Source organism: Oncorhynchus clarkii, chromosome 19 (assembly GCF_045791955.1).
Source record: "Oncorhynchus clarkii lewisi isolate Uvic-CL-2024 chromosome 19, UVic_Ocla_1.0, whole genome shotgun sequence".
Classification (NCBI taxonomy): Eukaryota; Metazoa; Chordata; class Actinopteri; order Salmoniformes; family Salmonidae; genus Oncorhynchus; species Oncorhynchus clarkii.
In genome coordinates this window covers 38,783,106-38,805,916 of record NC_092165.1, presented here as the reverse complement: position 1 = coordinate 38,805,916, position 22,811 = coordinate 38,783,106, and the positions used below count along the sequence as shown (strand labels likewise).

General features: G+C 43.3%; 1 protein-coding gene and 1 pseudogene across 2 annotated transcripts; one reads left to right on the top strand and one right to left on the bottom strand.

Annotated features, from left to right (window-relative positions):
* The window catches only part of LOC139374480 (transcription factor IIIB 90 kDa subunit-like), a 34,065-nt pseudogene extending 11,953 nt beyond the window's left edge, over positions 1 to 22,112 (bottom strand).
* Positions 10,581 to 13,846, top strand: LOC139375159 (BTB/POZ domain-containing protein 6-B-like). Of its 2 annotated transcripts, XM_071116681.1 has the most exons (5): positions 10,581 to 10,972; positions 11,200 to 11,485; positions 11,684 to 11,774; positions 11,870 to 11,988; positions 12,446 to 13,846. In XM_071116681.1, the coding sequence occupies exons 1-5, from the start codon at positions 10,948 to 10,950 to the stop codon at positions 13,476 to 13,478; spliced, it is 1,554 nt and encodes a 517-aa protein (XP_070972782.1). In that variant the 5' UTR covers positions 10,581 to 10,947; the 3' UTR covers positions 13,479 to 13,846. The 2 variants fall into 2 exon arrangements, with proteins under 2 accessions (XP_070972782.1, XP_070972781.1); XM_071116680.1 differs by having other exon boundaries at positions 10,932 to 11,485; positions 12,446 to 13,692.
* Positions 22,113 to 22,811: the final 699 nt, after the last annotated feature.

The following is a 22,811-nucleotide window of genomic DNA, read 5'->3' as shown; positions in this document are numbered from 1 at the left end:
ATGGCATCATGAGGCAAGAAAATTATGTGGCTATATTGAAGCAACAGCTCAAGACATCAGTCAAGATGTTAAAGCTTGGTCGCAAATCGGTCTTCCAAATGGACAATGACCCCAAGCATGCTTCCAAAGTTGTTGCAAAATGGCTTAAGGACAACAAAGTCAAGGTATTGGAGTGGCCATCACAAAGCCCTAACTTTAACCTTATAGAACATTTGTGGGCAGAACAGAAAAAGCCTGTGCAAGCAAGGAGGCCTACAAACCTGACTCAGTTACACCAGCTCTGTCAGGAGAAATGGGCCAAAATTAATCCAACTTATTGTGGGAAGCTTCTGGAAGGCTACCCGAAATGTTTGACCCAAGTTAAACAATTTAAAGGCAATGCTACCAAATACTAATTGAGTGTATGTAAACTTTTGACCCAATGGGAATGTGATGAAATAAATAAAAGCTGAAATAAATCACTTTTATTCTGACATTTCACATTCTTAAAATAAAGTGGTGATCCTAACTGACCTAAAACAAGAAATTTTTACTAGGATTAAATGTCAGAAATTGTGAAAAACTAAGTTTAAATGTACTTGGCTAAGGTGTATGTAAACTTCCGACTTCAACTGTTTTTACCACATCATATGAGGACAGAAAGATAAAAGTTTTACTTTATCATAAGTATACATAATTGCAAATGATTAAATCCTTCCAATAGAAATAAAACAATTTAGTTATGAATTGAAATTTAAATGAATGAGTTGACTCTTCACATGGGGTGATTTCACTGAACAACAAAAGGGAATATTGAATGATCCCCAATGAGCCATCGCATTGCCCAAAAACATTTTCAACATACATCTGCAAAATGATAGTCTAGAAACTAATGCTTTGGTTGTCTTCCTCTCAGGCTTCCATGTCTTCTCCCTGGACCTCCTCAATGTCCACCTCTTGAACATCAGACTGAGGTGGTCCAAGGTCATTGATGACTGTCTTCAGCTCATCTGCAATGTAGAAACCGGTGTGTCTGTTGTCCCTTGCCTGTGCTCTTGTAGAATACTGGTTGAGGAGTGGAGATGATGTAGTTAATTATTCCTTGCCCACGAACATTTCACCACCCATCAAAGATGATTGCAATACAGTCTGCTTTCGCTATGATTTGCTTGACCTTCACTTGAACTCTGCATCCAGCAAATGAGTAGATAAAGCATGTCTGGTTGGAGGGGTGTAAGCTGGGCAAAGAACATTCAGAAATCTCTTCCAATACACATTGCCTGTGAGCATCAGAGGTGAACCAGTTGCATACACAGCTCGTGCAAGACATTCATCAGCCTTTCTCTAACTATGTTCCTCCGTTGAATCCAAAAAAAACTTCTGATTCCAGGAGGACCATGAGCTGTTGCGATCGATAAGGTGTCCGATTCATCATTTTCACTTCGAATAGAAGTAGAGGGTTTTTTTCAGTCTGCTGAACTGTATCCTCCCTACAGTATGTGCACTGTCCCATCTGGCCAGTGGAAATTAAGCGGTAACGTTAGGCATTTCTAACCTAAGCCAATTCATTTGTGTTGAGAAAATGTGAAGGTGATCAAATTTGGTTAATATTCAAACTTAGGTTTGCTAGGCTACCTAGGTATTTTCAATATAATAGGCTAGACTGTTAACTTTTTAATTACAGATGCATAGGTCTACATGATGCAACCCTACATAAAGCAAGCTCAGCCATGATAATTATATTTTCAAGTCGCAGTTGGGTCATTCCATCAAATTGGGTGCTTTTTGATTAACATTTTGTTTCACCCAATTTTAACATGGTCATAAAAAGCAAACATGTTCATCTTAATAAAACATGTTGTTTTCCCATCTCAAGATGGGGTTGACGTGTTATGCTCAACCCACTCAGTTTTCCAAAATAAAACACCAGAAAATGGCAACAAAAAAAAGAGTAAAACAAGCTCACCTGCCTTTTACACTAGGACTTGACTATAAGATGTTTAATGTTTCTTTTGATTTTTTTTTTTAAGGAATAGTTTCACCATATTAAAACGAGAGTTCAGTTCATGTAACAGTATTGACCTTAAAATTAGAATATTTGTTCTCCATCAAATAAATAAAATCGCCAGAAATGACTGTGATGGTGTAAACATGGAGAAATGTTGGGGTTTAGGCAGGTTAAACGCAGTCTTTATTCATAAAAAAAAAATTTAAAAAGTGATTTACTGCACTTTCCATGTGGTCTATATTAAAAGTGCACTTAATTTAATATATCGGCTTTTCAATAGTTGTGCACAATCTCTACTTAAAATATCAAAGGGACGCAAAAGGCACTCATTTGTGGAACAACCTAGTTGTCTCTGTAACGGAATCCCCTCAGTTAGTCTAGTTTTAAATAGAATTCATAAGTACAAGGCTGCTGCAGTTTGACAGGGGTTTCATCCTCCTTTGGTCCAGGATTTTTTTTTAACTATGTGACCTGGTTAGAAACACTCTGATCCCATCATCATAGCCCATTTAAAAACCATTTTACACTAATTCAGGGTTCGTACAGACATTGGCAAGTTGGAATTTAAATTATCATTACATTCTAAAATGTCAGAATAATGTGGACATTTCATGAGTAAATAGATTGGATTCATGATTGGTGATTTTCCTACCTGTAGATGTGGCCGATGCAAGCACACGCAGCATATACAGTGCATTCGGAAAGTATTCAGACCGCTTCACTTTTTCCACATTTTGTTACATTACAGCCTTATTCTAAAATTGATTCATTTATTTTCCCCCCTCAAACCACACACCACACACACACACACACACACACACACACACACACACACACACACACACACACACACACACACACACACACACACACACACACACACACACACACACACACACACACACACACAACCCCATAATGACAAAGCGAAAACAGGTTTTAAAATAACAGAAATACCTTATGTACATACGTATTGAGACCCTTTGCTATGAGACTTGAAATTGAGCTCAGGTGCATCCTGTTTCCATTGATCATCCTTGAGATGTTTATACAACTTGGAGTCCACCTGTGGTAAATTCAATTGATTGGACATGATTTGGAAAGGCACACACTTGTCTGTATAAGGTCCCACAGTTGACAGTGCATGTCAAAGCCTTCCTAGAGCTGGCCGCCCGGCCAAACTGAGCAATCGGGGGAGAAGGGCCTTGGTCAGGGAGGTGACCAAGAACCCGATGGTCACTGACAGAGTTCCAGAGTTTCTCGTGGAGATGGAAGAACCTTCCAGAAGGACAACCCTCTCTGCAGCATTCCACCAATAACGACGTTATTGTAGAGCGGCCAGACGGAAGCCACTCCTCTGTAAAAGGCACAATAGCCTGCTTGGAGTTTGCCAAAAGGCAACTAAAGGCCTCTCAAACCATGAGAAACAAAATTCTCTGGTCTGATGAAACCAATATTGAACTATTTGGCCTGAATACTATGCGTCAGATCTGCTTGAAACCTGGCACCATCCCTACGGTGAAGCATGGTAGTGGCAGCATCATGTTGTGGGGATGTTTTTCAGCAGCAGGGACTGGGATCGAGGGAAAGTTGAACGGAGAAAAGTACAGAGAGATCCTTGATGAAAACCTGATCCGGAGCGCTCAGGACCTCAGACTGGGGCCAAGGTTCACCTTCCAACAGGACAACAACCCTAACCACACAGCCAAGACAACGCATGAGTGGCTTCTGGGCAAGTCTCTGAATGTCCTTGAGTGGCCCAGCCAGAGCCCGGACTTGAACTCGATCGAACATCTCTGGAGAGACCTGAAAATAGCTGTGCAGCGAGGCTCCTCATCCAACCTGACAGAGCTTGAGAGAATCTGCAAAGAATGGGAGAAACTCCTCAAATACAGCTGTACCAAGCTCGTAGCATCATACCCAAGAAGTCTCAAGGCTGTAATCTCTGCAAAATGTGCTTCAAAAAGGACTGTATGAATACTTATGTATGTGATATTTTTTTGTATACATTTTCTAACATTTCAAAATAACAGTTTTTGCTTTGTCATTATGGGGTATTGTGTGTAGATTGATGGGGAGGAGGAATATTTAATCAATTTTAGAATTAGGCTGTAATGTAACAATGTGGAAAAGTGAAGGGGAATACTTTATTTTTGAATACTTTCCGAATGCGCTGTATGTCCATGTAGCAGTAGCATTCATCTCACCATTTCACATGAAGGGTTATTGTATCATGTTTTTAGAACAACAAAATGACCAAAAAAAGAGGTTCATTTTGTAAAGGAAGGTTTTGTACGGAAAGCCAAGTTGAAACCAACATTCAATGTTGTCATCCTCATAATAGCTGCACTTGGTTTTCACGCAAAAAAAACACCTGTCAACTGAAACAGCAGGAAACAATTTAAAGCGGCAACATCTCTCACAAAAACTGATCACAAATTAAAATCACAGATAATTATAATTGGAGTAGAAGATACAATAATTGCAATGAGTTTTCAACCACCAAATTGAGGAAATTATTTTCAGGGGCTCCAAATTCAAGTACTTCAAGCACTTCTAGCACCTTGAGCGAACCCTGTGATTAATCACTGTCATACCCTACACAGGGATTGACATTAAGGTCTGAAAAGCACTTGACCATCAGGCAAGTCAGCAGTATTACTTGCCCAAAAATGTGATAAGTTGTTTACACGCAGAAATGCCACAACTTATCGGTCACTTAATTACACAACAGGGAGGAATTACGCTTTGGTTCTATTTTAAATATTGAATCACAGCTCAAGCGCAATAGGATAGTGGCTTGCAAGCTGCTCGTCCTGAGCAAACTTAGGCTTTCGGTGTAGTAGGTAAAAGACATACAGCTTTAGCGACACCCCAGGGTAGGACTTTATTAAGACTCGCACACATAGCACCAAATGTGACATCTGACCACCAACATTTTTCACATGATTCTAAAATCGGTACGCACTCGGTCCACAAATTACGTTCAGAGGTGCTAAGTAATCTTGGTCAGCAAACGCAATTGGTGAGCACTTAGGTCACTGGAATTCATTGCAGTTTTATTGTTTTCAGGTATTGCAGTTTTATTGTTTTCAGGTATAGCAGTTTTATTGTTTTCAGGTATAACATTTATTTTAATCACCTGCCTTAATGGGGTAACCACAGAGCAGGGTCAACTTGCCCAGTTGTCATAAATTGTCCACCTTTCACTTTAAAAATGGGAATAACGGTAACCAGAAAACAATATCACCAGGGGAAACTTTAGAGCGGCCTCAAGTTGCCCGACTGCTCAGTTCAGTTTGCACCAGGCAATAGGGCAACCCTCAATGTCTCTTCTACAACTTAGGTTCCAGAATTTTAACTGGTTACCAACAGGATAAAAAAAATCTCCCCACCACTCTGAGACCTGTGTTGCTACCTCTGATATAGACATCAGGCTGCCGAGTCACAAATCTTCGCCAAGACTGGCTGCTCTCTCCTGACTCAAGTGTAAAGTGTAAGTGTAGAGACTAAGGAATCTAGACTAGAGGAACACTTCAAATTGTAACAATCTTTCTAGCCATGCCTCTGGTTTCCACCTTTCAATACAAGCTTGACGGATGGATGACAGATTGAGTGGACTAAAACAATCTTTAGTGTCTTAAACGCACGAACAGGCTCTCAAAGGACCCCCTCCCCCCTTAAGTAGTGCCCAAACCAACAGTGCACGAAAACAGAACAGAACACACACACACACAGGGGATGAAAGACACCACACTAATGACAAGGTACTACTCTGTCCACTTAATGCTTTAAAGATTGAGCTGGGGAGCCCTTGAACCTCTGCCCCTCCCAATCCCACCACAATTAGCCAGGCCTGAGAGACCTCTGGCAGCCTGCCATCTTCAAGCGATACAGCTCCAAATGAAAACAAGAGGCACACACACACACCAACACTGGTTTCCTTTAATCATCCTCTCACTACGAGATCAGCCACATGTTAAAAGAGCAGCATATTAAAAGCCTAACATAAAAACGAGTCAAAATGTAGGCTAATACTGATTTTTCCCATTCCGGACATGGAAGATGAGATCCACATGACAAATGTACAACAACAAACTAACGTCAGTCAATAAAACCTTTTGATCCGTTAATTTGAAAGAATATGTTTCAAGACGATTTTGATAATGGAATGGTGCGTCTTTTAAAACAAACCCCATCTTATAATCCATTCTTCTGACAATAGAAGGTCAAGATGACGTTTCTGTCTTAGTGGCCGCACACTAACCCATCCCCTCCTTCGACTAACACTTCACCTTTCACCTTCTCTCTACACTCCCGAGATGCCCACTCCCATGAAAATCAATCCCCTTCACCACATCAGAGAGAGTCAACATACTCCTCATCTCTCACACCTATGAAAACCCCCACATCTTGACATTTCTAGAAATGGAAGATAGGGTGAAGTGAGTGACAGAGGAATATCAAAATGAGAAAGTAGCAGTAAGGAATATTTCCTATGCAACAAACAGTATATATATATAAAAAAAGCATCTACAGAAAAGGCAGTTCGGATGAGTTTGTGCATATATTATGATGCGAGCACACTTGTTCGGTTCACCTAGCCGACTTCGGCTAGCCGCCAGCCGAACTGAAGCATGCGGACGCCTTAAGCGACAGGTTTGCTCACCGTTCTCCTTTTCGGGGGACTTGCTGATGGACTCTGGGAGGCCCAGGCTGGCTGCGGTGGACAGGTTTGCTCACCGTTCTCCTCTTCGGGGGACTTGCTGATGGACTCTGGGAGGCCCAGGCTGGCTGCGGTGGGCATGGGCCCTAGGAGGGAGACCAGCGATGGGCCTCTGCGTGGAGGTTTTTCCTCGTGCCTCTCTCCATACCCTTCCTCTTCCTCTCCAGGGAGAACCTGGTCACACAGGTCCTTGTTGAGGTGCTGGGCCACAGCTTTCAGCTCCTCGTCCTCCCTCTCCTGCCAGCCAGGAAGAGATATTTCATCATCATCATCATCCTCTTTTTCCAGGGGATCTAGGAGGGGGAGAAAAATAACAAGACATGTACTTCCGTTTCGTCATGAAACTGACAGCTAAATTATCTGACATGATGCAGAAAATTATTTCCTCAATAATCCTATGGTACTATTAAGCTGTCAAAGTATCATCATGATGACAGCCCTCTTAGTGTTGATAAAAGCCCAGTGTGTGTGTTAAAATTTGGACTCCCAGCCCAGGCAGAGGAGCAACAGGCCTGCCAGTCAGACAGCCAGAGGCCTCCCCTGCTGAAGGCCATGCAGTGGACAAAAATGCAACACAACCAGCTAGAGGGGTGCAGATGGTTAGAGAGTTTAGCCCATTACAGTTAGACAGCAAAGGTGCGTCATAACATTCTCATTTGCACTTTGAGTGAACATCTAATTTGGTCACCTAAAAAAACAATTTCTGTGTATTTAGAGAAGTTTCAGGCTCTAGCGACAATAGACTGGCAGAATACGGAGATATTCCCTCCTCAACAGGGGGTTCTAGCTGGAGGACTGGCATGGCTGGCGAGTGCAGCAGGACCCATCTGTGCCATACCGGTTTTTGCATAGGACCCATACATAACTCTCAACTTGGGCCGGCTCTGCTCCATCTCAATCTCATCCTGGTATTCATGGATCTCGCCTGTTGAGATAAAACCCAAACAACTCTGCTGACTCCACTCTAACTTTATACTCTGTGGAACTTTCTGAAGAGTTTAGTTCAAACTTGACTAGACACGGATCATAATGGTACCTTGAACATCACCAATCTTCTTCTCCAATTCTTCCTCAAGCTAGAAGAAGAAAAAGACACAAAAAAGAGCAGCATGTGAATGAAAAAAAGACAACCGTACCACATTGGGACAAAACAAAGGTTAAAACACGGGACAAGATAAATAAACAAGGGCGGTACAGTTGTATCCTCTCGGCAGTTCCTCCTCACCAGCTTCATTCTTTTATTCCTCTGGCCAGCGATGAAAGAGGGCGGGTCACATTCCTGGTCGAAATCCACTTTTATGAACTCCTCAATGGTCAGCTGACTGTTGGGCGTGTCCTCAAACTCATTCAACCTGAACCATGAGAAAGAATAGTGTTAGTGTACTCCTCATAGAGATTAGTGAGAACACGCAAGGCTAATCAGATTTCCTTTGGAGGATGCTGTAAAGTGCTTCTCAAGCAGCTCTCACCTCTTTCTTCGTGTGGCCTCACACACCTTCACTACACTGATGATTTATTTGATGGTACGGCGGAACTTGTGCATGCGAGCAGCGACCAACAGGGCTGAGAACACAAACAAACGCACAGGTGAAACACACTATCCATCCCACACACCTTGCCAACACTTATATTTACAAATGTACTCACCAAATGTTGTGTAATATTCATGTAATAACGTCATAATATCCTATTAATGATAATCTAAGTCATTAGATAAATCATCAATTCAGTTTTATAGTAACCCATGCTACTGTGCATGGAGTCAGTTACAAAACGCAATGTCTGTTTAAAGACGGATGTACGATTCCGTTTTTACACAAGCAGTTTGAATCATCTGACGTTCTAGTAGCTGGCTTTTAGCAATCCCACAGTCTCGCTCACACATTCACTTCCTATTGAGTAAGAAGCTCATCTAAACTTTTCCATCCTTCATGTAAGCGAATCCTCTCAATGATTAATGATAAGCAATTAATTATTCAGATATTGCAGCTGCAGAGGAGAGAAAGGGAGAAAAGTGAAAATAGGAGCGTAAATGTCCACATGCCCGGGGAAGTTGGCTCTTCAGTTTCAAGATGTCTTGCCAGCAATACATCCGAGCAGGGTTCTGTTCAGGTCCAGTAAGTAGGGAACAGACTGCAGTATACACTGACGCTGATTGGAGCCTGTGGTTACTTATGAGCATTACTTGTGATTAGTGGTCACCTATTAACAAAGGTCACCTGTGATTGTAGCAAATTCTGACATAGGATTACAGTTTCCTGTAGTGTGGGATACCAGTGGACATGGTTCCCCTGTGGTTTCTGTTATTTATGATGACGGTTAGCCTACCTGTGATTGTGGTGCTAACGTGTGGTGTGATTTAACTGTTGCTCATGGTTACCTGCGCCACACAGTCCTGATGGCCTCCGTCCAGTGTGAATCAAGTCCCTCTTCATCCTCTGCAGCTGTTGCAGTGCTGTCATGGACACCTCATGGTTTTTCTCCTCAAACTCCAGCATGTGAGCAAAGCAAGGGATGTACAGGCAGGGGTCTAGAATGAGAATGATATACTCTTCAAGATCCAACCAAGACAAGCAATATTAATATGCTAATATATACATTGCAGATGTCTCAATGATATACAGGGTTTACAACTCTGTGTAGACTACATTGATCAGAAAGTGGTATGTCTTCTTTAATAAAAATATAATAAGTACTGGATATCGTCATACCATTCCCAGTTGATCACATTGTGACCAATAAGAACAAATAGTTACACTTAGTTGTGTTGGATCAAATTATCTCTTAGTGTACAGTTGGGATAGAGAAAGCATGGTGTCAAAATTGTAGGTGCGCCCATGCAGCTGGGGATCCGGAGTGCCCTGTGAGAGAAAGACCGCCAGAGTTCGAGTGGGGCAGAAAGTTTCCTATGCTCAGGCAGTGAAGAGAGTAGAGGATAGCCCAAAGGTGAATGATTTGACAGGGATTTAAATAGCAGATAAATATTTGGTGCAAGTAATTTTAGTACAGAAGATCTACAGGAAGTTGAGAGAAGGGGTTCCATTCTCCCAGGCAGATGGATGGGATCATTTAGGGCCGAAGTACTGGGATGGTGTGGTGGGTGTTTGTGGATAGTGTTTAGGTATAGGGTTAGATGACTGTGCAATTTTCCCTATTCCCCTTTTGTTTGTGACCAAAATGTGCAGTCCGCACCCCAACCTGCGTCTAGTCTGACAAAAATTTACATCAAGAAGACAAATTATCCCTTTGGCAGCAGCAGAGCCCTCTGACTGGTAATAGGATATGGCCAGACCCCAACCCCTGTCCCTAACCAACCTCTTCGAATCTAACATGGCTGCTGGGCTGGCTCTGTTCAAGTTAATGAAGTAAACTTCAGGAACTATCCCCTCTATGATCTAACGCGCCCACATTCACCCAAGGTAAACACCAGTGTGGTCTCGTGCGCTCAGATTTTGCACGTGCCATGCATCCAATAAAAAATAAAAAAAGTGGTGCGGCTGATGTTAACTCAGCAATACAAAAAAGGAAATAAAGGTTAAAGCTCAACAAATTTTGCGATATCCCAAACTTTGTCTAATTTCTGACGAGTGGAGCTATTACACCAACTAAATCAATCGGATATGACATGAACAGTTTAATGCAAAATTACACGGTGATTACGCAAACTATAATCAGTTATTTAAAAGAAATGTAGGCTATTATTACATCAGAAACAATGACCGGGTTATTTTCACTGTAACAGTTTATATCAGTCGGACGCTGCAGTGAATTTGAGTGGGAGCTGGTGAGTTCCTTAATTTTTTTAGCTGGTGAGTGGCTTGGGGGAGGCTCTTCTGGGCTTCTGACGTTGACGGTATGTGTAAATCTGATTTGTTGGCAGCGAGCTGGGCGTCCGAGAGGATTACACCAAAAATAAATAAAATATAGACAGCAACTAAAACTCTCGCCCCGAAAAATGACCATTCACATCGTATCCAGACTGCAGCTAATGAGTAACCCACGCCATGTCCTAGTTGATAAGTAGCTTTTGGAGAAAAACATCTGCCAGTATTTGCTCAGGAAAACAGCGGACTCTAAACGAGCAACGATTATATGGATTTACCATCTGCTCGAAAAGCGAGAACATAATACGTTTTGGGGAGACAACTCAGCGGCAACAAGAGGATGAAATGAGAAAGAGAAAAAGTATTCGGCCTGAAGTTGGAATTACAACCCAATTGGACGGATATTGTTTATGTTGCTCTTACAATTGATTCGGGGTTAGTAGACTTCATAATCGCTGAATTTATGCAGCATAGTTCTATAAATGACACGATTTGTGTATCAATTGTCAACGCAGAATAATAGCTACTACAGTAGATCAGAGTTCGTGGTTTATTTATAGGAAAGGGATCAACGCTTTGTGTGCCGATGCCAACAGCAGATTGCAGGTTGCTCCATCATGGTCGGATCATGAAGTGTTTGACTTTTTTACTCTTACTTCCAGAAACACTGAAAAAGTCTAAAAAGACTGGGAAACACACAGGCAGGTTACCAGTATGCTATGAGATTCTAACCCTGTCCCTGAAGAAGAAGATGGCTGCAGAACTGTACCCTGCGACCACCAATCTAACCAACAACGGTACTACGGTGACCGCCAGTGACAAGAAAAGCGATGTGCAGGTCACCCAGTCTACAACCACTGCAACAACACCGACCACCCAGCAAAACATAAACAACAACAACGTCGATCCTCCCAGCTGGCAGTCCTCTCACCCCACGCTACGGGAGAGGTAGTCTCAACTATTTACGTATTAATTATTTATATTTAGTAAAAGTTTGACTTGGTTTACAATAGCATATTATGTCGTTTATGTCCATAATTAGAATCACATCGTGCAGGCTATAATATATGTATGACTGGCAAAAAACAAGCCCTATATGGAATAGCCCAAGTTGTCATTATACCTAATTGATCTTCTCCCTTCTAGGAATGCCTTGATGTTCAACAATGAACTCATGGCCGATATACATTTCATTGTTGGTCCCCCTGGTGAATCTCAGAAAGTACCAGTGCACAAGGTAAGCTCCATCTCCAGTTGAAAAAATAAGTTTACTTTTCAGAAACATCACAAATATGATGAGTGACTAATGTGTCCGTTTGTCTTTCCCTCCAGTATGTGTTGGCAGTGGGTAGCTCCGTCTTCTGTGCCATGTTTTACGGGGATCTTGCAGAGGAGGAGTCCGAAATCCATATCCCAGACGTGGAACCTGCTGCTTTTCTAATTCTGCTGAAGTAAGCCACTCGCTCCTCATACTAAACCAAAACTATACATGACAAGCACAATGTCACTTCAAAATAAATGATTACTCAGCCAAAGCAAGACGGGTTAAGTGCCAAAATGCTAGAGCACCAAAGGGCATGGGCAGTAGTGTAGAGCACTGTAATTTCAGGTTTCTTTGCTCTTTGTTCATCTTGAAGAAAATATTCAAAGCCAATGATTTACCCGAAGGTAATAGGCAGAAGAGAACATAAAATGGCTCTTTTTGTTGTAGATTCTATAACAATGTAATCCGAAACCAATGCAATGAGACATTGCTTCTTTTTTATCCCCTTGAGAAAATAGGGCAAGCTGTGCCAAGTCCTCTACCTCTTTTCTTCAAAAGAATATCTATCCCTATTCTCCACATGCTGGTCTGCCTTCTTTACTAAACCAGAATCTCATTCTCCTCCTCCATTTTGTTCCCTTCAGTTACATGTACAGTGATGCGATAGACCTGGAGGCGGACACCGTGCTGGCTACCCTGTACGCTGCCAAGAAGTACATTGTACCAGCCCTGGCCAAGGCCTGCGTCACCTTCCTGGAGACCAGCCTGGAGGCCAAGAACGCCTGTGTGCTGCTGTCCCAGAGCCGTCTGTTTGAGGAGCCTGAGCTGACACAGCGCTGCTGGGAGGTGATTGACGCCCAGGCCGAGCTGGCCCTGGGCTCCGAGGGCTTCTGTGAGATCGACCTGCAGACCCTGAAGATCATCCTGCAGAGAGAGACTCTCAACACCAAGGAGGTGGTGGTCTTTGATGCCATGATGAGCTGGGCCACAGCTGAGTGTAAGAGGCAGGGACTGAGGGCAACCACCCACAACAAGAGATCTGTCCTGGGCAAGGCACTCTACCTGGTGCGCATCCCCACTATGACCCTGGAGGAGTTTGCTGATGGGGCTGCCCAGTCAGACATCTTGACACTGGAGGAGACGCATGACATTTTCCTGTGGTACACAGCGGCCACCAAGCCCAAACTGGACTTCCCACTGGCACAGAGGCAGGGCCTGGCGCCCCAGAGGTGCCACCGCTTCCAGTCGTCAGCCTACCGGAGCAACCAGTGGCGCTACAGGGGCCGCTGTGACAGCATCCAGTTTGCAGTGGACAAGCGGATCTTTATCGCTGGACTGGGTCTGTACGGGTCAAGTGGCGGAAAGGCTGAGTACAGTGTCAAGATTGAACTGAAGCGGCAAGGGGTGACCCTAGCACAGAACCTGACCAAGTTTGTGTCGGACGGATCAAGCAATACATTTTCTGTGTGGTTTGAACACCCAGTTCAAGTGGAGCAGGATGCCTTTTATACGGTGAGTGTCGTGCTGGACGGGAATGAGCTGAGCTATTTTGGCCAGGAGGGCATGACGGAGGTGCAGTGTGGAAAAGTGACTTTTCAGTTCCAGTGCTCCTCGGACAGTACCAACGGGACTGGGGTGCAGGGGGGACAGATCCCGGAGCTGGTGTTCTATGCATAAGCTGGATTGGTCATAAAAGGAGAGGTAGAGAACATATAGACCATACTGTACATCCATATGTTGCAGCCTTATAAATAATGTAGCATTAAGACACTAGAGTGTCAGACTAAACAAAATACTATTTTTAAGTCAAGGAACGTTTTATCTTATTTATTTCAAATAAAAATGTTATTTGTATTATTTTAATTAACGCTGCAAAAAGCAGTCCCTTGTAAAAAGTCATATTGCACTTGTGGACAGTCTCTGCAATGTTGTTTTGTACATAAAACACAGTTAAATGGTTTGCAGCTTGATGCTGATCAACCATGATGTTCCTGTTTGAGAGCTTACGAACCTGCAGAAAATCATAAACATTTTGTGAGAAGCCACAGATGTTGCTGTTCATTATTATACAACTCACCTGCATGTGTGAAATCTGTTGTTTTGGTGGGATTATTACTCAAGGGATTATTCAGTGTCTAGGTACACTGAGGAGTGCTACAACCAAACTGGTAAAAGTGATATGGTCAAGACGTCATCATGACGCGAAGTGACCAATTTTAGCTCAGACTTTTAATGAATGGTAAATACTGTAGGTGTCCTCAGCAAAAAAAGACAACACTTCAACCAACAGCATTTGTCCAAAAACACTCATTCAACTGTATAGTTCTTTGTTTACAATAAGAACAAAGGGAGTATGGGAGGCAGATGATGGGTACCTATGGCGGGGGCGTTGATGCAGAGCTCTCTGGCCAGCACCAGAAAGGTTCTACCCAGGATGTAAACATTTACCTGTGGGGGAAAGACAGGGAAGAGATTAAGACCAGAAATACATGAAGGTAGTGCAACTGTCACTGAAACCCACCCTGTCAAGTCCACATGATCCAGAGTTACATAACATGAGTAGCGTGTGATCAAATCTGGTATAGTAAGTGTAACTTAATGCTTAGCTGGCATACTATCTAGAAAGCCCAGTGATTTTCCAGACCAGGGGATGACTAAAGCTCTAGTTTCTAGCCCAGCTCCGTCTCATTCCCCCAGGCTAACGCTCCAGACCTTAGGGGGTTTGGGTCTCTACCAGACACAGACAAGCTTTCACTCTTGGGTCTATGGCAGCCACAGTCTGATCTATTTTAGGAGACGGGTCCCGATTAAACATTTGTACACACAACAAATACATTGTTAGCCAAGCACCATAGCAAACAACAGTGGAGGTGTCACATGTCAATCCAGACAGAGCCTGGAGCAGCCTCCACCTGTCCATTTCATAGTGTCCCCAGGGATTAGAGAGCACACGCCTCGGATGATGGGGATGTAGATCACCATGCATTCCCATGGGAGGGGGGTGACTACTGCACTGGCCTGGATGAGGCTCCACAAATGGGGGATTTGTGGAATATCTACACATAGCACACTGACCCTAGACTGGACAGGCACCCCCGTTCCACTCCTACCCTTCAAATACCAGAGGGGTGGGTCAGCTCTTCAAGGACAGCTGGAAGCATAAAAATAAAACTGACCAGCAGTGTCTCTGAGAAATGTCCCTCCACCCTAACACTGACTTTATATGCATAAAAATGGACCTATATTTATACAGTCCCTGGCTTTAATTACAAAGCACAACATACTGCACGGGCCAACATCCATCTTGTTGGATGTACTACTCATGGTCAATGTGGGCATGGGATCATGTATAATTTTACAACAAAAAGAAGGAAACAACTTTGATGTTCAATCATATTCATGAGACTGTTCAATCATATTCAGAAACGGTTTCATTTCTAGAAATTAGGGATAAATGTCAAAGTGCAAAATCTCGATCACAGGGTTGAAAAAAGTACAGTGGGGCAAAAAAGTATTTAATCAGCCACCAATTGTGCAAGTTCTCCCACTTAAAAAGATGAGAGGCCTGTAATTTTCATCGTAGGTACACTTCAATTATGACAGACAAAATGAGGGGAAAAAAATCCAGAAAATCACATTGTAGGATTTTAATGAATTTATTTGCAAATTATGGTGGAAAATAAGTATTTGGTCAATAATAAAAGTTTCTCAATACTTTGTTATATACCCTTTGTTGGCAATGACAGAGGTCAAACGTTTTCTGTAAGTCTTCACAAGGTTTTCACACACTGTTGCTGGTATTGTGGCCCATTTCCTCCATGCAGATCTCCTCTAGAGCAGTGATGTTTTGGGGCTGTTGCTGGGCAACACGGACTTTCAACTCCCTCCAAAGATTTTCTATGGGGTTGAGATCTGGAGACTGGCTAGGCCACTCCAGGACCTTGAAATGCTTCTTACGAAGCTACTCCTTCGTTGCCCGGGCGGTGTGTTTGAGATCATTGTCTGGCTGAAAGACCCAGCCACATTTCATTTTCAATGCCCTTGCTGATGAAAGGAGGTTTTCACTCAAAATCTCACGATACATGGCCCCATTCATTCTTTCCTTTACACGGATCAGTCGTCCTGGTCCCTTTGCAGAAAAACAGCCCCGAAGCTTGATGTTTCCACCCCCATGCTTCACAGTAGGTATGGTGTTCTTTGGATGCAACTCAGCATTCTTTGTCCTCCAAACACGACGAGTTGAGTTTTTACCAAAAAGTTATATTTTGGTTTCATCTGACCATATGACATTCTCCCAATCTTCTTCTGGATCATCCAAATGCTCTCTAGCAAACTTCAGACGGGCCTGGACATGTACTGGCTTAAGCAGGGGGACACATCTGGCACTGCAGGATTTGAGTCCCTGGCGGCGTAGTGTGTTACTGATGGTAGGCTTTGTTACTTTGGTCCCAGCTCTCTGCAGGTCATTCACTAGGTCCCCCCGTGTGGTTCTGGGATTTTTGCGCACCGTTCTTGTGATCATTTTGACCCCACGGGGTGAGATCTTGCATGGCGCCCCAGATCGAGGGAGATTATCAGTGGTCTTGTATGTCTTCCATTTCCTAATAATTGCTCCCACAGTTGATTTCTTCAAACCAAGCTGCTTACCTATTGCAGATTCAGTCTTCCCAGCCTGGTACAGGTCTACAATTTTGTTTCTGGTGTCCTTTGACAGCTCTTTGGTCTTGGCCATAGTGGAGTTTGGAGTGCGACTGTTTGAGGTTGTGGACAGGTGTCTTTTATACTGATAACAAGTTCAAACAGGTGCCATTAATACAGGTAAAGAGTGGAGGACAGAGGAGCCTCTTAAAGAAGAAGTTACAGGTCTGTGAGAGCCAGAAATCTTGCTTGTTTGTTTGTAGGTGACCAAATACTTATTTTCCACCATCATTTGCAAATAAATTCATAAAAAATCCTACAATGTGATTTTCTGGATTTGTTTTATTCTCATTTTGTCTGTCATAGTTGAAGTGTACCTATGATGAAAATTACAGGCCTCTCTCATCTTTTTAAGTTGGAGAACTTGCACTATTGGTGGCTGACTAAATACTTTTTTGCCCCACTGTATATAGAAAATTAGTGTAGGCCTACTCATTGGATACTAACCTGCAGGAGGTCGCTGAGGTCAAGCAGCATGTCTGTGAATGGGGTGGCTTATAAGTCAATAAAACCACAAGATAGTAAGAAGTGTCACCTCAGGCCAGCAGCATTTGTAAATATATTTAGCGACAGCTTCTGGGGGAATCAACCACCCCGTGACCTCTGAACTCCCCCCAGCACTCACCCCCATTAGCTTCTAGAGACACCCGTCTCCTGCGACCAACACACCCCCTGCATCAGTTTCTGTGGCGACAGGTGCACCCATCCAACGGCAGCCAAAGTAGATTTTGAGACAACCCTTTTTAAAAAGCCTCACAATGGGGTTATGGTCAACACTGAAATGGGAAAAAATAATCCCACAGTCTGGAGATGAGATTACGGACGACTCCCTCAAAATCGGTCATCATAATAATAACAAGTTCCTCAGAGATAATAACAGTCACTTAAAGCAATGCCATTTCAGTAGTATGGGGAAGGAGGGAGGGAGCTTACTTCCAAGCCCTGCCTGTGAAACGTGACGGTTTCATTATGATGTGAAAACTTGGCTGTCATTCATCAAGATCATGGATGTGACCATAGCCTAAACCTTTACCAACAACAGCACCTGTGGGAACGATCCCACTAAATGTATTAATTGATGGTCCCCTGAGCCTCCATCACAAATATCAAGACGTCCCTCCGCTGAGCTACATGCTATTTCAGCTGTTAGACACACTGAACAAGATTTGCCTCGTGTCCTCATTCTCAATGTATCATGTCAGTCCCCTGTGACAGTACTAGACTGTTCCCCAGCTGTGGAAAAGGAAGTAGAGCTATTTTTACTTTATCAAATACTCCATCTCCAACAAACACTGAAACACACACACACACACGTTAACAATGTAAACAACAAACACTGAAACACACACACACACACACACGTTAACAATGTAAACAACAAACACTGAAACACACACACACACACACACACACACACGTCAACAATGTAAATAGGGAAGGATTTGCTCTAGCATTCTAGTACAGTTAAATTGTTCACAGCGGTCTAAGGCACTGCATCTCAGTACAAGAGGTGTCACTGCAGTCCCTGGTTCGAATACAGGCTGTATCACATCCGGCCGGGATTGGGAGTCACATAGAGCGGCGCAATATTGCCAAAACTTCGTCCGGGTTTGGCCAAAATAGGCCGTCATTGTAAATAAGAATTTGTTCTTTACTGACTTGCCTAGTTAAATAAAGGTTACACACACAGAAACATTTATTTTGTTGGCATTTACGTATGTCCCCATTACCAGAGAAACATAATCAAAACCTATTTATTTCACTTACTTGCTGTGCTGTTCCGTTGTTCATTTGTTCAGTCGTTTCATTCTCAACCAGGATTTCATCATACATGTCAAGCAGTGAAGGTTCAGCTCTGTCTGTCTGTGGCCTCTCTTCTTCTGTGCGCACTGTCACTGTGTCCGTTTCCATCTTGTCCAGCTGTGTCTAACATTTCACCTAAACCCTGTTTGTCTGCATCGAAGTAGCGGTCCTTGTGCCTAGCATCGAGCATGGTGGCGACACCGTAAAGAGGCTCAGAGAGAATGCCACCGAATCGCTTGTTCACAGCCTTGAGTACTTTTGTAAGTTTTAACCCCACGGTCTGTGTCAGCAGTTTTGTTGAGCAGGCCTTTCAATGCCATGACAGAGGGTATCACGTCTGCTGCAGTCGACTGGCTTATTTCTCGAGTCAGTTGTTCAAATGGAACTAGGAGGGTGTTCATGTTTCCAACATGTTCTCAAATGCCATTGAAATGGCAGCAGCGGTATGAGAACCATCACATTCTTAAACATGCAATACGGCTTTCCTCTGTACGGAATCCTCGTCGACCCACTGCTGTCAGACTCAGCATGCTCATGGGGCTGATATCGCTGGTCCAAATGTCAGTCGTGATGCTCATGGATGTGAGTTTCAACAATACTGTGCAATTCCGGTAGGGCAATATCTGAAAAATAGTGAGTACCGGGGCTTGACCAGTCGGCGAAAGCCAACATCATCCACGACAGAGAACGGTTGATTGTCAAGGGCAATGAATTCCATTATCTTTGCTTTAATGGATTTCACCTTTCAGTTGTCTCGCTGAAATTCTTACTCATATATATATGACTGCTCGACTTGAACTCGTTTAGTTGTTGGAAGTGTGCCCTTAGTATTTTTCTGCTTTTGTTCTGTGTTGCGCTGTATTTGTGGCGTCATTACGTCATCTACTTACGTTATGTAGGCATGAACGTCAGCCTAGACATCGGTTTTGCACATCAGCGTTAAACTAGACATCGGGCCAATGTTGGCATTTTTAGCTAATATTGGCCGAGTCCGATATGCTCACTGATATATTGTGTAGCCCTAGCATTGAGCAAAACACAACCAGGGCATTAACACAATTCATGCCCAAAACTACTACAACTCCTGGAGATTGATGCTACAGCTAACGTTACAAATAGAAAAAGTTTTTATTGTAGTATAAACATTTTGCATTCCCCTTTCACCTCACTCATCTCCTTCCTCTGTTACTCCCCCCTCTGCAGTGTGAAAGGACACGAGGTGTCCCCTCTGTCCTGCAGACAAGGTAGAGGCATGCAGCCACCGCGTGGGCCACCCGTCGGCCCCTTGTCAGGTGTTTACACACGGCCATCTTGTAGAAGTTAAAGGCCGTGTCCAGGCAGTGCTGGTTCAGCTGCAGCTGATGGCCCAGCGTGTTGATCTGACGTCTCCCTGGAGACACACAAACACAGGCATGTCATTACATAGCCCACACATGCATGTCGTATTCGTACACACCTACACTCAGACGCACCCTCAGGTGCACAATAAACAGAGTAGACTGACAAATATACACACAACTGACAGGGCATGTAATTACTGTAACAGAGGTTCAGGTGTTTCCAGATCCATGTGTCCTCTGTTCGCCTGATGAATTTTGCATGCAAACACTTAGACATTATACACAAGCAGATATCCCAGTCAATACACACAAGTACTTGAGAGATGTGTGTGGGAAACTACTGCTGCTGCTGAAGTAATGCAAAATCTTACTGCGCTAAAATATTCCCCCTGCTTTGCTGAACAAATGTCTTGAGATTACAGGGCATCCGCACACCACCAACATTACTCATACCACTCCCTCCACATTCCCCTCATCTCATCAAGTTGTCTGAAAAACTAAAGACCCTGATTTCTATACAGGCCTTGTTTAAACTTCTTCCGAACCCCAACCAGCATTACCATCTGGTACATTTACTGTGACAGCTGGATAAAATCTAACCACCCTGCCAGGGAGAAGTTGGAAAGCTCCCACACTGGAGATATATTGAGGCCATATGGGTCAACCGCAGGACATATGGGATGTTCTCCAGCAATAGGAAAAGCAACCTGTTAGTCATTGTGAGGAGACGTGATGAGTTGGGGCTGGGGACGGGTGACGGGGAGCCGTGCCGGTGGGGAGGGATGATTCCAGTCATTAATCAGAGTGTTGGTGGGTGAGAAAGAGCAGAGACACTGTGGATGTTTATGGAGGAGAGCGTTCCATCACAGCACCACTCTTGTTCTCACAGACAATCCACACAGCATGACAGACCTTTCACACTCACACACAGCTGTATCCACGTCTCGCTCGTTCTCTCTCTCTCATCATCAGCACTTAATAGCATTGATCATCAGCAGGAGACACATCAGATGACTACAGGTGACTGGGAGATAACTGAGTACAATACTTTTACTCAGCCAAAAAAAATAAAGTTCCAAATAGACATGACTAAACAAACATGATAGGAAATCATCAAACCAGGGAGCACAGACTGATTGAATGTGTCTTACCAGACAAAGGAAATTACATCATCAGCCCTTTCCTGAGGCATTCCAGCACGCAATGGATGTTTGCCTTTGCCAACCAAGATTTGCTGTAGACACACCCTGTTTACCTCCTATTGGACATAAAGGAAATGGGTTGTCCCTACCAAGTTTGTTGGTGAAGGCAAAACCACTTTATAAGTGCTTTTGAAATAAAGTGCTGATAAGGAAGCCACTTACAGAGGGGCAGAGGCCCATGTAAAGCAGATGGTATCAGTTTAGTCTGTCTAGCATGAGGCAAAATGCTTTTTTCCCCAAGACATTGAAAGACATTAAAACAAAGGTTAATCTCCTAGCACACCTATATTTACTTGTTATTAGGCCTGTTGTAAGTGCAATTAGTCCTCATGATGCATGCACACCCATGCTTTAGGAATGTAAGTGCTGACCCTTAATGTTGACTCGGCCCGGGACTCCCTTCCAACACCTTTATAGAACCCTTCTCCAAAAGTTGGGTTCCTTCCAGAGGCTATAGATACAGGAGAATAAGAGACATGACACCCCAAGAGTGTAATAATAACATTTACAAAACAGGCATTCATCAACATCTGCTATAGTTCAATCACAAAAATGATAATATAAATGTTAATACAGCATTGTATTATATTATTGGAGACAAAAGTAGATTTGAGTGTGGTGAAAAAAAATGTTTCAGTGTGACAACACCGCATGACAACAAATTGGTCAAAGACAGTGAGCTCATCTCAAACTAAAGTTAATACAACACTGCACTCTAGTGGGGATTCAGGAGAACTTCAAACAGATGTGCCAGAAAAATCCAACCCCACCAGAAAGCCAGTTAACAAGTGACTGTCCCCTCTGAACAATCAGCTGAGAGGCTATCCAGGGGCTATGGGCCAGGCCACATCACTGGGTTACGTTTGAGACTGCAGATTACAAGGTCTGGGCAAGGGTCTTGGAGAAGGTGGGGAATGTCATGCACCCTGCTAAAATGTCATTTTGCAATGCAATTGACTAACTTCATTATGTCATGAAAAACTTCATGAAAAATTGGATATATGAGTTTCTTATACAACTTATAACCAACCTCAGAATATTATGATTCATTTTATTATGGCATGTCATTATTTAATGTCTTGACAGTCCAGTTGCACCCACCGTCTCCAGCTACGAACTGTCCCACAGCCGAGGAGCCTCCCCCTCCTGTCTCCATGAACTGGACCTCAGACACAATGACGTTGACAGCCCATGCACATGGCATCACCTCTGGCCTGGTCCACATCGATGTCCGTGCCCCCACAGTTCTTACACACTCTGGAACTCATGGTGAGATCTGGTCACACAGCACAGCCTAGAGAAAAGAGAAGAGACATGTCACATTTTTGTGAATGAGAAATGCTGTAGACATATGAAATGTTGCATTTATTGGATACATAAAAATGTATTGTACTCTTCCAGCCAAAAGGTTGTGGTCAAGCAGGCATAAACTACTACCACAACAGTGTCCTACACTCAAACTGCATTACATGATGTCTATGAGTGAGTTTGGAAGTAATAACAATTGACTATTACAATAAAAAGATGCCGGAGAAGTGAACACTTTCTTAAATGCTCTGTAACCTGACCCTGGATCAGGGCTTGGGGGATAATTCCACCACTACAACCCTGCTACGTGGCAAAGCCTGGTGTGGTAATATAGCTAGCTAATTGTACATGTAGACATTTCTTTAGGATGCACTGGTAGTGGTCCAACATCAATGATCTTGGCATTGCCGTCAATGATTGTTCAGCATGTCTAATGTGGCAGCTAGCTGCTGTATAAACACACAACCCTTCATCTGCAGTGAGGGTTGGAACTTGTCTGGCAGCAAGGTTGCTAGACTCCATTAACTAAGTTAGCTTGCCTGTGTAAGCTAATGGATAACCATGGTTTCCATAGTGTGGTGATGAATTTTTGAGAAAATACTGGATAATGAATACGCACCAGCCAAATCCAATAGCAATACAGAGGCGATGCTGACCGC

What these genes read in the sequence shown, in the direction of transcription:
- LOC139375159 (XM_071116680.1), top strand. Translation starts at nt 11,124, where the DNA reads ATGCCAACAGCAGATTGCAGGTTGCTCCATCATGGTCGGATCATGAAG. An exon ending in CACCCCACGCTACGGGAGAG is followed by an intron (nt 11,486 to 11,683) that starts GTAGTCTCAACT and finishes TCTCCCTTCTAG; the next exon opens with GAATGCCTTGATGTTCAACA. An exon ending in AGAAAGTACCAGTGCACAAG is followed by an intron (nt 11,775 to 11,869) that starts GTAAGCTCCATC and finishes CTTTCCCTCCAG; the next exon opens with TATGTGTTGGCAGTGGGTAG.